General features: G+C 34.2%; 2 protein-coding genes and 1 pseudogene across 2 annotated transcripts; 1 reads left to right on the top strand and 2 right to left on the bottom strand.

The window, feature by feature from the left end:
* Window positions 1-12,506: 12,506 nt before the first annotated feature.
* On the bottom strand, window positions 12,507-13,098 carry LOC125818460 (auxin-responsive protein SAUR68-like). Its single transcript, XM_049497951.1, has one exon. The coding sequence runs from the start codon at window positions 13,027-13,029 to the stop codon at window positions 12,592-12,594; it is 438 nt and encodes a 145-aa protein (XP_049353908.1). The 5' UTR covers window positions 13,030-13,098; the 3' UTR covers window positions 12,507-12,591.
* Window positions 13,099-13,462: 364 nt separating this feature from the next.
* On the top strand, window positions 13,463-14,015 carry LOC125818457 (auxin-responsive protein SAUR21-like; annotated as a pseudogene).
* Window positions 14,016-14,867: 852 nt separating this feature from the next.
* LOC125818459 (auxin-responsive protein SAUR68-like) lies at window positions 14,868-15,411 on the bottom strand. Its single transcript, XM_049497950.1, has one exon. The coding sequence runs from the start codon at window positions 15,378-15,380 to the stop codon at window positions 14,946-14,948; it is 435 nt and encodes a 144-aa protein (XP_049353907.1). The 5' UTR covers window positions 15,381-15,411; the 3' UTR covers window positions 14,868-14,945.
* Between the last annotated feature and the right edge of the window lie 1,890 nt (window positions 15,412-17,301).

Here is a 17,301-nt window from a genome sequence, read left to right as displayed (position 1 = left end):
GGGTCGGGTCAATTAACTAATTAATTGAAACACTTCGGTTAATTAACTAATTAAAACGTTGTCCATTTAATTTAATTTAATTTAATAAATTAATAATTAACTAAAATAATTAAAATAAACTTTGTCCAAAAAATAATCTCTCGATCATTTTCCAAAGCCGAAGCCGAAGCCGAGCCGAGCGAGCGACGACGATGACGGCGCGAGGGGGTTCCCTCTTTCCAACCCTTTTAACAATTAATAGGAGTGTTTCTATATTTAAAGCCTCCTATTTTTCTTTCCACCACCAATGAGGGACAAATGCCTTTCCAATAAAGCATAAGAGAACTTTTCAAGTTCTCAACTCTTCAAGTTCCCAACTTTTCAAGTTTCTCTCTTTTCATCTTCCCTCCATTTCCCATTACCCTTGCTACATACCCAACAAAATCAAAGTACAATCATCTCATACGCGGACACATAATAAGTTTGACATCAAGCCTCTAACATAGATGTGATTAGGACAAGATCCTAGCTCACGAAATAATTCGAAAATTGAAATGACATGAAAACAGACAAGAACTCATAACAAGTGATCACCTCTCAAATCATGAGGACTCACCACAAGCTAAGCAAAGCTGATAGATCCAATCTAGCCACAATCGGATGGAGGAGTTTCAAACTCTATATTATGAAACAACATAGGCACAAAAAATATATGTGTGAATACATTGAATGTATTGAATATAGGGAACGTGCATAATAACATAAACATGATAATATGATAAGTTTAAATCATGATAATGCATGATCAACGTAAAATATATCAAATCGTGATAAGCTAAAGTCATAAGTCATAAAAATTCAATGCAATATATAAGAATCATGACATATGTATGAAACACAAGTTAAGTAAGAAAACATATCCTTTGTGGGATGTTTACATTTAACCGACATAGACCATGTGAGCTATAACGTAAACATGGAATACAATGTCTTACTCCCACACCAAAAAGAGATTGTCCTACTTGCCAAGGTCAGGACTATATGTTCTAAAGCTTAGGTGTAGATGTGATAAGAAAAGGCTCAAATAACCCTGACTTAAAACTATTGGAGGGACTTTACGGATTGACCTACGATTCGTAAGGACTTTTACGGACTGTCTTGGTCGTTCGTAGATAAAGTATTGGAGGTCTAAAATTCACTCAGTTTCCACGAACAGTTCCTACTGTCTGTGGGTGTTCCTACGGGTAGTAGACACAAACAGTAGAACCCAAGATCAAATCAAAATTTCATCGAGTCTGGAGCCCCTTCTACAACCACTTCCTAAGGGAGTAGAGGCTTCTACGGATCATCCTGGTGGTCCGTAGGAATTCTGCTGGGACTTATTAAATTACAATTTTTCAAGACCTTTTCATAGGAACTGAACCAGTACCATTTTCTGTAACTTTCCTTTCCGATTCAACTTATCAATTTCTGAGGTGTTACATTTACAGAAACAAACAATTTTAACTATATATTATAATCAAATTTTTATTCTTAATAATTAAAATCTACATATTCAGTTTTTTCAATTAATATTATACAAAGATAAATAACAAATAAATTAAACATTGATATAATATTAATATGATGATTTAAATATAATTAAAAATATCAAATATAATAATAATAATAATAATAATAATAATAATAATAATAATAATAATAATAATAAACGTAAAATATAAAAATATTGAAATTTAAAAATGCACAAATGTTGAAATATTAAAATGCACAAATGTTGAAATTTAAACTTCTTGCATTTAAAAAAGAATGACATTCTTTCAAAACATAATGTTTCTTTTTCTTTTTTGACAAGACTTTTATTTCAGTTTTCCATGTAACATGTTTAAGGTCACCAGATTAAAAATATCTTAGTACATTTGACATAACTAACTTAGGACCACAAGATTACTTTTTTTCTTTATTTTCTTAAAGTCCGTATCAAATCAAACTAGGTTACTTTTTTTAAACCAAGGGAGAAAACAGTTAAACTTGTTGGAATATTTTATTAAAAATATTACAATTAATGATTTTGTTTGTTAAGATATTTATTTAATCAGCTTGATTTTGTTACAATTTATAGTACTCTTCTAGTAACACATGTCTAATGTTCTTTAAATATCTTCTATAAAAACCAATTTAGCTGAGGTTAATATAATTTACATAAATCCCATAGTGTTAAAGAGTTAATTACATTATTTTCTTACTCTTTTTCAAATTACAAAAATTCCTTAAAATTTATGGATTTCAAATACATTACTGGACCTCCTGATACATTACTGGACTTTCGGATACATCACTGGACATCCGAATACATAGGTGAAGGATGTATCCGAGAGGGGAGGAATATATCAGAGAGGGAATAGGATATCCAGATACATTACTGGACTTTCGGATACATCAACAAATATTCGGATACATAGGTGAATGATGTATGGGAGAGGGAAGAGATGTACCCGAGAGGGGGATAAGGATGTATTATTGAGAGGAGAGTGATGTATCCAAGAGCGAATTTTTGAAATCTTTTTAAATGGTATAAAAATTTAGAGATTATGATAAAAATAAGATGTGTATTTAGGTAAGTTTTCCTAATAACAACAATAGGCTGATCACGATAGAAATGGGGCGACTCATTTTTAGAAAATATATAATTTTAGATCTTACAATGTGATGCAAATATATACAATTTTTTCCTTCACATCTTAGTAACTAAATCTTAATTTTGGAGTCCATCTATTATAATACTAGTAAAATTACTTGCGCTTCGCGCGGGCATTTAATATAATAGAATTTATAAAATAATACTTAAAATCTATCAGTCATTAAAACTAAAAAACTATATTATCTTACATACAAGATTACGTACTAACAAACATTAATAATGTAAAGGAGTACATCTTATCATTTATCCTCAATAACATAAGCATAAATTAATGACTGTAAAAATACATACAAGGATTTGTAACATAAGCAATTGTGTCAGTGAGCCACTCAACAGGAGCAAAGTACACAAATATTTAATTGTGAAGAAGAGGTTAAGAATTTTCGTTGTTTTAAAATGAAAGGAAAAGTCCTTTATTTATAGACAACAAAGGGTAGTGTGAACAAATGTTTCTTGTGCCTTATCGGAAAGGTTACAACTATTCGGAAAAGTTGCAACCTTTCAAAAAAGTCTCAACCTTTCTTAAAAGTCACAATTTTTCATAAAAGTCACAACTCTTCATTAAAGTCGCAACTTTTCATAAAAGTCATAACTCTTCATTAAGGTTGCAACTTTTCATAAAAGTCACAACTTTTCATAAATCTTATTACTTTTCATTAAAAAAAAAGGCTAATTTTTAAAATAAATAAATTAAAAGAAAATTTTGATTTGTGGTGGCACCACATAGGTGGGCCTAAGGTTCTCTTTATTTATATATATATATATATATAATATATATGATACTCTTGGATGTCCCGTGTTTATTTTCTTTCTATTTTTATCCTTGTGGTGACTTATTGATTGACTAATATAATTGTATAATACCAAGCATTGACTCACACTTGGAAGATAATATCAAATGCCTTGAATTATTGATTGACTAATTTAATACCTCAAGAAATTTATCCTATTATGAAGCTTTTAAGTGGGATACCATCTTGTCCAATTTTACTTTCATGTAATCTATGTTGTGGTGTGTTTGGTATGAAGGAAAATGCTATTCATGAAAAATAAGTTGATTTCTAACTTATTTTCTCATATTTGGTTGGTGAGTGAAAAATATCTTTTAGTGTATGATTGATAAATGAAAAATATTTTTCAGAAAATATATTTTATTTTTTTCTAGAGATTAGAAAATAATTTTTTGAAAAATTGTTTCTAACCTAGAAAACAACCTCGATAATCAAAATCTGGCCTTTGACTCTGACACCTGAATAGAAAAACAATTATGACAATCGATCCAAGATTCGACCTTGACACTCAACACGTGACCTGATCCTAACACTCGATAACAAACCCCACTCCCTATACGGGACCCGACATTCGAACAGGACCCTGACCCCAACTCGAATTGGGATACAATATTAAAACCCAACCCAGGACCTACACTCGATTCCCGACTAAAGACCCGATATTTGAATTAGAATATGATCCTGACACCCAAACCTGGACACGTTCTCGATGACTGATTTGGAATCCGACTCCCGACTTGACCCCGACTCAGGACCCGACCCAAGACCCGACCTTGACTCCCGATCCAAAAATCCTACCCAGGATTCAATTTTTGAATCAAGATCATACCCCTGACAACTGATCGGGACCCAAGATCCGACCCTAGATCTGATTCGAGATTTAACCCCGACTCCCGATCCCAACATTCTACTCAAGATCCACTTTTTGAACTGAGATCCGACCCTGACCCTCGACCTCGACCCGAGATTTTACTCTGAACCAAGACCTGACTCTGACTCCTTTTCACACCCCGAGCCTACACCCTGGATGCGACTGACACTCGAGAACTATTGTTGGCCCCAAGCAAACCCTTGGCCTGACTCAACTCTCAATGGAAGACTTACTCAGCAATAAATAAAACTCAAAAGCAGAACTTTTCTCAAATGTCTTTAAAGGAAATAACTCATAATGTAATAAAACATTCACTGCCAAAAGAAAGTTCTTAGTCGGTTATCCGTGGGTAGTGTTGCTCATATTGGAGAAGAAAAGAAAGAATTGGTTCACGATATTCATAGATTGGCCCGATTAGGTGGTCGGTTAGTGGACTCTCCCAAGGGTGGTGTTATGGTTTACAATGGTTCAGAATCGTCTTTAGTGGCGGATGTTAAAGCCAAGCAAGGTCTTAATCCAATTGGTCGACTTAAAAGAAGCGGTGCTTAAGAAATCTTGAGGCTTTCACCCAAAAAAGAGATGGAGTACTTAGATATCAAGGTCGTTTATGTGTTTCGAATGTTGATGACTTGAGGGAATAAATCTTGTCAGAAGCCTATAGTTCTCGGTATTCCATTCACCCGGGAGCCACCAAGATGTATCGTGATTTACGGGAAGTCTATTGGTGGAATAGACTGAAGAAGGATATTGCGGAATTTATGACTAAGTGTTCTAATTGTCAACAAGTGAAAGTTGAGCATCAGAAATCGAAAGGTTTATCCCAAGACATTAGTATTCCTACTTGGAAGTGGGAAGATATGAATATGGACTTTATCGTTGGTTTGCCTCGCACCGGTGAAAACATGACTCGATTTGGGTTATAGTAGATCGGATGATGAAATTGGCCCACTTTCTTACCATCAAAGTTTCCTATTCAGCGGACTATGCCAAGTTATACTTATGACAAATGGTAAAGTAGCACAGAGTGCCTTTTTCGATTATTTCCAATCGTGGTACCCAATTCACTTCATAGTTTTGGAAGTCTTCCCAAAAGGGTCTTGGTACTCGTGTTAAGCTTAGTACGACCTTTCATCCCCAAATCGATGGGCAAGCGGAGCGTACTATCCAAATTTTGGAAGACATGTTAAGGGCTTGTGTGATTGATTTTAAGGGTAATTGGGATGACCATTTTCCATTGATTGAGTTTGCTTATAACGACAGCTATCACTTGAGTATTGGTATGCCTCTATTTAAGACATTATATGGTAGGAGGTGTAGATCTCCCATAGTACGGTTTGAGGTGAGTGAAGTCACCCAATAGATCCCGAGTTGGTACATGAGGCCATAGAGAAAGTTTGACTTATTAGAGAAAGGTTGAAAACGGCTCAAAGTCGGAAAAAGTCATATAACGATGTGAGAAGAAGAGATCTTGAGTTTGATGCTCATGATTGGGTTCACTTGAAAATTTCACCCATTAAGGGTGTAATGAGGTTTGGTGAGAAAGGAAAGCTTAGTCCCCGATATGTAGGCCCATATCAGATTTTGAGACGAGTTGGTAAGGTTGCTTATGAGCTAGCTTTGCCAAATGAGTTGGCATCGTTGCATCCAGTTTCCCATACTCTATGTTGAAGAAATGTGTTGGTGATCTGACATCCATAGTTCTACTAGAATGTTTAAGAGTTAAAGAGAATCTTTCTTATAAGGAAGTCCCGGTTAAGATTTTAGACCGGCAAGTCAAGAAGTTGAGAAATAAAGAAGTAGCTTCCGTGAAAGTGTTGTAGAGGAATCACTTAGTTGAGGGTGCTACTTGGGAGGCCAAGGCCGATATGATGTCCCGATATCCTCATCTCTTTCCTTCTACTCCTACTCTAGCTTGAGGTAATGAGTTTTTCATGGTTTGTTCTTTGTTTTGGAGTCATGTGTCTTGTATGTTTCCATGATTTCCTTACTATGCATGATTTATGAAAAGTTCAAGTTTTGAGAAAATGAGTTTAATTGATTGACTCTTACATGCTTATGTGCACATGGGTATGAATTGCATGTAGACTACTTGATATGATGTTGTGATCGAGCATGCCTTTAGCTTGGAGTTGATATTTCCTCCTCAAACATATGCATTTGAGTAAGTTGTTAGCTTGGAGTTAATGTTTCCTCCTTGGATGTTAGCTTGGAGTTGATGTTTCCTCCTCAGATATGTGTATTACATGCATGATGGTTGTTAGATTTAGTTTCCACCCCTCTTATGATGTTTTTATTACGTCCTAGATTGGAGTTGATATTTCCTCCTTGGTTAAACGCATTTAGCTGAAATTGCATTGATGGTTGGGTTGTTAGTTCCTCTCCTACTCTTTTAGCACTAGCTTGAATCTCATTTGAGGACGAATGTCTCCAAGAGGGAGATAATGTAACACCTCGGATCCAGAGAAGGGAAAATATTCCTTTCCTTAGCTGACTCGGTGAAGTAGGGAGTGAACACCGAGTGACTTGGTGAATCGCCAAGTGGAAACCCCTTCGCCTTTTTGGTTTGATCTCAGTGTCTAGTGTTTTGGAACTTTAGGCGAGCTAAGTCGAGCTTGCCATATCATTCGGAGTGTCGCCAAAGTGCCCTCCCTATCGCCTTATTGACTTCATCCAAGAGTTAACTTACTGTAATTTTAGGCGAGCTAAAGGTTCACTTGGCGAGTCGCCGAATGGCCTTTGGCGAGCTCCAGCGTGAGTTGTTTTCAGTTTTTAAGTTAGGGTCTTAAAAGTCTTTTTAGATTATTTTAATTCAATACCATGCCATTTTACCCTTCACCTAAAGACCTATATAAGAGTTTTACCCCAAATTTCCCCCAATATTAAATGATGCTCTCAAATCCCTAAAAGAAGATCGAGTTCTTTCTCTCCAAAATATTTCTCTCTCTAGATAACTTGAAGAAGAAAGGTTCAACCTAGGGTTTCAAGGCAAGTCTCCATATTCCTCCATTGAAGATTAACAATTGGCTTCAAAGTACGATAGTTTCCATCCATGGATTCCTTCCATTCATGGATTTTCCAAATTCCTCTATTTTCAAAGTTAGAAATCCCCAATTGAGTTAGAGTTTTTTTCAATTGTCGTGGGTTCTCTTGACTATTGATTTAATAGATTGAATTATGAGATCTTATGCATGAACTGATGAAATACTATGATTTTATGATGATTCCCGTATGAACCCATGTAATCCCCATGTTTTCCAAGTTATGAATCATATGATGTGGAATTTTAATTATGAAGGAAGAGTTTAATGAAATCAAGCATGTATTGATAGAATTACATGAATTTATGATGAAAGCTATATCTAACCCATGTTTTCTAAATGTTGATGATTGAAACTGGGTTTTGAACCTTGAAAGGTAAATTATGGAATTATGCATGTTCTTATGAAATCTATGCAAATGTTTTAAGGATGCTATGAGAGTAAAGTATCAATGATGATGTTGTTGTTGTTTTGTTGAAAGGATTGTTCTCATATACACATGAAAGCATGATGTGAAAGGTTTTCTCACATAATAAGGATTCTAAGGTTGGAAGGTCTTCTCACCTAATTGAATCAAAGATTTAGAGCTATCCTAATGAAACCTAGCTTGGATTGGATATTGAATGATATATTTCCATGGATGATGACTCAGTTTGGATTGGCAAGATGGCGTGCCTTTCCAAGGATAATAAGAGCAAGTAAGAAATCACTATTCCGTGGGATTTATGCTTAGCACCGAGAGGATATTGAGATAGAAGCTCTCCAGTTAGTAGAGGTCGGATTTCTAGAAGCAATATCCTTATCCCTTACCTATGTGCCCCCATAGGATGATTGTCTAGATAGACATTAGCTAGAGGATCCACCTAAGCTAGCAGTTATGGTCCTTACCTTGGCAAGTAGGACAACCCTTTTTATTGTGGGAGAAACTCGGGGATCATGTTATAGCTCATATGGTCTCTATGTCGGTTAAGGCTACTTTCCACATTAATAATGAACTAAGGTTACTTCAAGAAGTATCACACATGTGTTCAAATGCTTTAAATGATGTTAGTTTGCATTGATCATGTTTTATGACTTATGTTTTCTAACCCTTTTATATCATGTTTTAGCTTGGTCAATTGCATGTCATGAAATGTCCTCTTTTAGCATGATATACATATTTTATGCATAGATATCACACTTGGTATATTGTTTGTACTAACACATACTTTTACCTACATTTTCCCAAATGTAGGGTCCGACAGTTAGGTTTCTCATTTTCGTTTCTAGTGGTTGATTTTGAGATTCCCGAGCTTTGGATGAGTCCTCATGTTTCGAGGACGGATTCTATTGTTTCAGTTTTCTTTCTTATTTCCAGTTTTGGACATGATGTATGAGCTAGGCCCAATTTCATTCTATTGTATTAGATGGATATTGAGACAAGTGTTTTAGACTTCCGCTTTTCTTTTATAAACCTATTGAACTTGAAATGTTGTTTTACTCTTATTGTTCTATTTCCTATGCTATGGATGCTAAGTGGCTTGTATAGGGTCCCTCGGGGTCCTATACGCCATGTTACATCTAGGGGTACCCCTGGGTGTAAACACTTATTTTTGACCGAACTTAAAATTTTACACCATTTTTAGAGCTGAAATATTTTTATAAATATAAATTAAATATTTTGACTTTTCTCTTATTTTATTAAGTTTATTTTAAAAGATTTGAAAACAACAAAAATAGAATCACTTTTTAAGGTAAGTTTTATTTTTCAATTGTTTAAAAAGAAATGAAAGATTACAAAAATCTATATTATTTTAAAATTAAGTTTTTATAAATAAGCTAGTATTATTTAATTATTTTTGTTTATAGATGTTTGACTTTTTCCTAGATTTTGTTAATTTTAAATAATTAGTTGGTACGTTATTATAATTTACTATTTATAGTTAATTATTATTCTTTTAAAAGTAGAATAAAACTTAAACTAAAAAATAAAAAAATAACATAAATAATCTAACTAACCTACCCCCCCCCCCCAAACACACTCCCACTCCCTCACGTTCTCCTCAACTAAACAGCCCACTACCCACTCCTATACCCACTAGACTACTACTACAAATCTGCAAAAAAAATCTATTATATATATATAGGACACATACGTACAGGAGAAAGGAGGAAAAAATACACACACAGAGATATAGGCATTAATTAAAAAAGCAATACATACATGGTACTTTCTCACATTGTGATTGAAGATCTGGAAATCTGTTTTCGCGGTTTCAAGTTCGTGGCTCCTGATTATTTGTCCTTTCTTCTTGTTAACTAATTTTCACAAGAGGTAGCATTTATTTGTATTTTATTTTTTGCATAATTTTATGTCATTATTGGGCAAGAATTGAATCTCATATATTGAAGTTGTTCAAATCCAGTATGTTGAAACCCCATTAATATTTCTTTGATTTTATAATACCAATTATATTAATTGAGAGCTTTATTTCGATAACTATAGAGTAACAATGGTATAATACATGATTATCTCTTACACGCTCAAAGGTTCAATTTTCTTGATATACAATATGTGGATAGTCACTTTATTTTGTTTGAGTTTAACTTTGGTAGATTGTGAGTATGTGAAAACCTCTATATCATCATGTAAGTTAAAAGATACTCATGACAAGTTCAACTATTAGTATTTCACAATATTTTTTTTTATCTCCAAAAGTATTTAGTTGTTTTCATTTATTTACAAATATTGCTTAATTAAAGAATTAAAAAATTAAATAAGAACATTTACTTGACACCTATAAACAATATTCCATTTGTTGATGACCAATTCAAATAACAAGTAAATGGGATTATTTTCTTTGAAATACTTTCGAATTCCTAAAAAAAATAACTAAAAAAAATACAAAAATGTGTTAGTCTGTTGGCAATTTCTATTCATGAATTGTATATGTATTTTTGCTTAATTAGTACTTAAAGTTAAAATTCATTTAATTCATTTTGTTATTTTGTTTCAATTAAAAAAAACTATTTGCACCACATATAAAATAATTTCTCTTGAGTCGGTAGTTGTCTTGTGTGAAAAAAAAACTTATATTCTTGAATTAAGCAATACACACGACTCGTTAAAAAAAAAAAAAACTCAAAAAGAAAAGTACACACTCACGCTATAGGATCAACAAAAGAAAAGGCATAAAAGAAAAAGGAGTCAGCAGCATACAATTTGCACACTACAAAAAAAAAATATACGGACACACAAAATGCTAGGAAAAAAGAACTCACATTTTATTTATATGTTTTCTCTCACTCACCAAAATTTGAGGTTGAGGTTCACTTTCGTGGTTTCGAGTTCGCGGTTCCTTATTAGGATTGTTTTTTCTTTTTCGTGAATTGATTTCGCAAGAGGTACCATATAACTTCTTTTTTTCATGTATAATTTAATTTTCATGATTATATAATACTTGATTCCAATGTTATGAAATTTCTCGAATTTTATGTGTGTTTAATTGTGATATTATAATGTCGAAATATAATTGTTTGAATCTTGCATATCACTAAACAATTAAGATCTTCAGTTTGTTGAAACTATTTATTCTAATAGTTAAGGAAATATTTTTAATGCAGTATATTGACAACTATTATAAGAATAACTCATTATGTATTAAAATAAATATATATGTTTTTAATTTTGTTAGTTCGTGTAATAATAATAAATAAATTTCATCTCAATTAAGAATGTGGTTCCACATCTTTTTGAGATTCTTAATAAATTCAAGGATGCGGTTACGCACCTTGGCCAAATTATTTTAATAATTAATTTTGTTAATTCAAACCAAGAGGTGTAAATTGAGATTATGAGGTGTGATGAACTCGAGAGGGGAAGACAGTTATGTCTCCGAATGTCAAGACCGAGAATGTAGTTATGCATCCGGTTTAAGACTAATAAAAATTCAATAATTAAAAAATAAGCAAACCATGGCATATAGACACAAATTATCCAAAAACATATCAAGATAAGTATAAGTCAATAAAAGCGACCGTGCTAGAACCACGAGACTCGAGGGATGCCTAATACCTTCTCCTCGGTCAACATAATTCCTTACCCGAATTTCTGATTTGCAGACCAAATAAAGAGTCATTTCCTTATGATTAGGGATTAAACAAAAAGGTGACTCGGAACACCATAAATCAATTCCAAGTGGCGACTCTGAAAATTAAAAATAATCCCTTAATCAATAACGTCACTTAAATTGGAAAAACCTTTCCGCCACCGTGCGCAAAAAGGGGTGTGACACTGGGTCGTGATAATCATCATATAGAGTTCACCACATACAGAGCTCCAATTATGGCATTTCGAAATTGGGAATGCGTCACTTTTCAATTGTGGGGGAATGAAATACTATAATGTTGTGGAATCTTGGATCGAATTGTTTACATTTACGTGCTTCCAATATTTATTTTGCCTAACCGAATATAGGTAGGTAGATGATGAAGTGCTACTACATTGTAGACTTGACATGCCTAGTCAAGTATTAAGGACGTCCAAAGGACAATTTGGATTATCGCCTCAATGTTTCTTCCAGGAAGGAATTGTTTATACAAAAAGTTTGATCTCTCCAAAATTACTTATTTAAGATTTGCTTATATATGGCCAAGACGTGTTTCTTTTTCTCTTCTTTATTTACGAACTCATGTAAGAACCTGTTTACTGGTAAGTTTATCAATTGCTTGCAAATATTTGGTTTTGAAATGTATTTATCAAAGTTGTCAGAGATGTGATTGAAGCCGTGACTTTATTTTATTGTACGTATTACTGATTGTCTAATTGCTACTAGTAATACACTGTTTATTCCAAGAAAATTTATGTACTGGATTTCAAATTAAATTATAAGTTATGTGATCAATTCATGCTTATGACTTCTCACCAATGCCAATAATTTGAGTCCTTTGAATGAAGAGTTGAGGACTCAAAGCTGGTAGATCAATTTATGATTTAAAATTGATGTTTATCCATTAAGGTTTTTGGCACTAAACTCATACTGTACTTTTGAAAATTATATGCGCACCTCAACTATTCTACATAGTACCTGTTACCCGTATCAAACAACTTTGCAAACAACGCAAGGAATAGAATAAGTTGGAGAAAATGGTGTTTTTGATGAATAATAAATGTTAACATTCTATACATTTGTTTAGTACCATGTATCTACTAAAAAAAATGTTACAGTTAGCTTAACAAACTAGCAATTCTAGATTTCGTTGTTCTTGAAGATATGAAGCCGATGAACATCGATTGGAAGGTACAGAAATTAGCAAATCATTCTGAAGATCTGTGGCTACACCTCTTTCGACGAGTGATATGATATAGTTCATGAACAGTGCATCACATGGTAATGTAATAGGGCCATCACTTGGAAGTCCAAACTCTTCTTCAGACATGTGCAACAGTTGTCTGATTACGTCGTGTTGAAGATAAGTCAATGGAACCACAAATCGCTTTTGATCGGTTGTATACACCACAAAGTGACCTTTGTCAACTATAGAAGATGATGTGCTACAACTCTCTGCATCATTGTAATTGGATCTTGGAAAAGAAATTCTCTTCCTCTGCTTAGCTGCAAACTTTTGCCATTTCCTTGCCATCTTGATGAGTTTCTTGGCGCTTATCATACTGATTTCTTTGGAATATCGAAGGAAAAAGTTGATGATCTTTTAAAAGATTTGATTTAGTGCTATCTTCTTGATGATGAACGGTTCACGGAAACAGATTATATATAGTTGAGAGTTTGAATTGTAGCTAAAGTTGCCAACCTGGAAGAAGTATGCTAGACAGAATCATGTGATGCTGTTTAATATGGGACCTAAACCTAAGGACTTGTGAACATGGCTGGTTGTGCATTTATTCATTCCTCTATCACCATATCTTTAAACCAAGTGGTCCTGGACTAATTAATCAACTTATCCTTTCTTGTGGATGTCATAGTAAAGGTTTCTTCTTTTGTTCCAAATAATAAGAAGTAGCAGGGCCTAATGTTGTACATCTAACAAATTTATGATCTGAATACTTTAACAACAAAAGAGAAGGCAAACCATGTGAAATTTCATGTGCCATTGTCTATCCAGTTGCCACCAATTTCCCTCAACCACTAAACATTTGGATGTGAAACTTGTCATAAATTTATATATAATCAGAGCCAAACATTTCAGTCTAACACAAGTATCCTGACATTCAAAGAACTTTCATTTTATCCGTGATCCTCCAAGTTTTTTTTCTTTCTTTTCCTTCATCATTTAGTATTACAAAATATCCCTTGAAACAATGGGTATCAAAGTGACTCCATTTGTTCAAGCAAATCGGTTCTTAAGGAGGTCTTCAACATATGGAGATGTTCCAAAAGGACATTGTGCAGTATACGTAGGAGAGAGCCAGAAGAAGAGATTCGTTGTGCCAGTCTCTTACTTGAGCCAGCCTTTATTTCAAGACTTGTTAGCTCAGACTGAAGAAGAGTTTCACTTTGATCATCCGATGGGTGGTCTCACAATACGTTGCAAAGAGAATGTGTTCGTTGATCTTACTTCCCACTTAAGAAGATCATGAGTATTATCATAGCGCAAATTCTTCAATGAATGATATTTTGTAAAGCAATAGGATTAGAAATTATGAAGAGGAGATTGTAGAAACAGAAATTTCATTGTAAAAAAAAAAAAACCTTCACAAAGACTATGTGTTAACAGGTTATCTATTTAGATTTCTGAATTTACTCCTTTATATTGCTCTAAAGGTTGCTCTTTTATCATATCTTTCCATTTTCAAACAGCAAAACTTTCAGTTTTAGATCTTTAATCTACTTTATAGACTCTTCTTTGTTCATTCATTCCATCAAACAAATAAATGATATACTGTGGATTCTTAAAGAAACGCGCAACGCTTTCTAGTTCTTAGCTTGGCCAGTTGAATATGCATCGTGCTGAGGAGTAAAATACATAAAACAGTAAATGCATTCTATGTTGGAACCTTTTTTCTTTACTTTTTTCTCGTAGATCGACTGCGGAACAGGAGTGGAAGGAAAGGATTAACTTCCTTTTTCAATATACAACATTAATAAGTTATTTTGGACTTCACAATGTTCGGCTATTATTATTGTAATTGCTTGTAAATTGAAACTTGATAGTTAAAATTGTTTTTAAATTTACTCAAAGGACAAGATTAGCAAGAAATAAATTACTAGATCATCTTAGTTGAAATTAGTCTTTCGCAGAATCTGAAAAAGCTGGTGCATACTTTTGCAATTTTGTCAATTGTCTTTTAGAGAAAAGTTCACTTTTACCTTGATTGAAAGAACAAGATTTTGACATAAATTTCTATGAATTGGGAAAATTTCCTTATCCCCTGGATGTGAAAGCCACAAGATAGATATTTGCGGTGCAAGACTATTAGGAAGCCTATAAAAAGAAACGTGAATTTCCTAAATTATAATGGAATAGACCAATTTGAAGGCAAGAATATGTAGTTTCTGATTAAAAAATAGATGTTAATATTCTATACACTTGTTGAGTATCATGTTACAAAATTTATCACAGTTAGCTTAACAAACTAGCACTTGCGGGTTTCTTTGTTCTTCAAGATATGAAGCTGCTGAGCATCGACTGGAAGCGACTGTTACAAGCAAAGCATTTTGAAAATCTGTAGATACACCTCTTCTGATAAGTGATATAATGTAGTTCATGAATAGTGCATCACACGGTAACGTGATGGGGCCATCACTTGGTAGTCCAAACTCTTCTTCAGACATGTGCAACAGTTGTCTGATTACCTCGTTTTGAAGATAAGCCAACGGAACCACAAATCGCTTCTGATCAGTTGTATACACCACAAAATGACCTTTGTCAACTATACATGTTGTGCTGCAACTCTCTGCATCATTGTAATTGGATCTTGGAAAAGAAATTCTCTTCCTCTGATTCGCTGCGAACTTCTGCCATTTCCTTGCCATCTTGATGAGTTTCTTAGCACTGATCATGTTGATTTGTTTGAAATAATGGAAAGAAAAGTTGATGATCTTTTAAAAGATTGATTTAGTGCTATCTGCTTGATGATAAAAATGGCTCATGGAAAGAGATTATATATAGTTGAGGCTTCAGAATGACTTTGAATTGCTAAGACAGAATCATGTGATGCTGTCTAATATGGGACCTAAGGACTTGTGGACATTGCTGGTTGTGTAATTTTAATCAAAGAGATTGGTGCATTTATTCATTTCTCTGCCACCATATCTTTAAACCAAGTGGTCCTGGTTTCATTAAAACCTAATTAATCAACTTATCCTTTCTTGTGGATGTCATAGTAAAGGTTTCTTCTTCTGTTCCAAATCATGAGAAGTAGTAGGGCCTAATGTTGTACATCTAACAAATTTATGATCTGAATACTTTAACAACAACAGAGAAGGCAAACCATGTGAAATTTCATGTGTCATTGTCTTTCCAGTTGCCACCAATTTCTCTCAACCACTAAGCATTTGGATATGAAACTTGTCATAAATTTATGTATAATCAGAGCCAAACATTTCAGCAGAGCACAAGTATCCTGACATTCAAAGAACTTTCATTTTATCCGTGATCCTCCAAGTTTTTTTTCTTTCTTTTCCTTCATCATTTAGAATTAGAAAATATTCCTTGAGACAATGGGTATCAAAGTACCTCCATTTGTTCAAGCTAATCGGTTCTTAAGGAGGTCTTCAACATATGGAGGTATTCCAAAAGGACATTGTGCAATATACATAGGAGAGAGCCAGAAGAAGAGATTCGTCGTGCCAGTCTCTTACTTGAGCCAACCTTTATTTCAAGATTTTTTAGCTCAGGCTAAAGAAGAGTTTGGCTTTGATCATCCCATGGGTGGTCTCACGATACAATGCAAAGAGGATATGTTCGTTGATCTTGCTTCCCGCTTACGAAGATCACGAGTAGTATCATAGCGCACATTCTTGAATGAACGAGACTTTGTGTTATATTCTAGGTGTTTTGATGATCCTCACAAATGCAGGGACCTGGTCCCTGGCAGAGTGCTCTCGTCTAGATACAAATGGAGTACAATTGTAAAGTTGTCATGTCAGGTGGTAGGTGAAAAGTGCAGTGTCCTACACCAATAGGAAGAGCGAACGAGATTGTATGCTTCAGTGTCTCACAAATGCAGGGACCTGGTCCCAGGCAAAGCTCTCTCGTCCAGATCTATAATGGGGTACAGTTGTAAAGCTGTCGTGTCAGAGGTTGGTGAGGTGTCAACGAACTACACCAATCAGAATGGACGAGGGTGTTTGTCCAATGGGTAATAACTCTTTATGGTTGATATTTTATACATGAAAAACACCATTTTTAATTCATTCATTCTAAGAAGGAAGTCAACCAGCAAGCCTTTTCAAGAACCCACAAAGAAGTTTGCAAGGGACCTGGTCCCTGCAAGACTGCGATATGAAAAGGTGACAAGACAGACGTCAGAAAAGCTGCCACCTCTGATGTGGTAGGTGAGCAACTTTTCTGAACAACAGGCTTTCAGCAAATATGGTTGTCTCAACGAGTTTGTGTTGATTTTATATAGTCTCTTCCCAAAATACACAAACTCAATATTTGGCAAACAAAACTTGGATTTTCTCTGAAAATTCAGAATCTTGAAAAGAAGGCCATCTTCAAGGAAGAACAATACTCATGCTCAACAAAAGGACCTGATAGAGTGTTGAAACGTCTTTATTGAGTTTGAGTTTTGTCAGTCTTTGCATCTTGAAAATTCTCAAGTATAAAGGCAAAGACCATATTGGTGAAGAATTCTCCGACAAGCGCAACAAGGACCTGATCGAGTTGCAAGCGTCATAGTGTGTCTTAGGAGATATACTTCTGTGCTTACATTGTAAATTTGTTCCTAATCTATAAAGGATTTAGATCTTGTTTTGG

The sequence above is a fragment of the Solanum verrucosum genome, unplaced genomic scaffold (assembly GCF_900185275.1).
Source record: "Solanum verrucosum unplaced genomic scaffold, falcon-dt-bn FXZP01000233.1, whole genome shotgun sequence".
NCBI classification, from domain to species: domain Eukaryota; kingdom Viridiplantae; phylum Streptophyta; class Magnoliopsida; order Solanales; family Solanaceae; genus Solanum; species Solanum verrucosum.
Note: the sequence above shows the minus strand (reverse complement) of the source record. Positions and strands in the feature narration are given on the sequence as shown.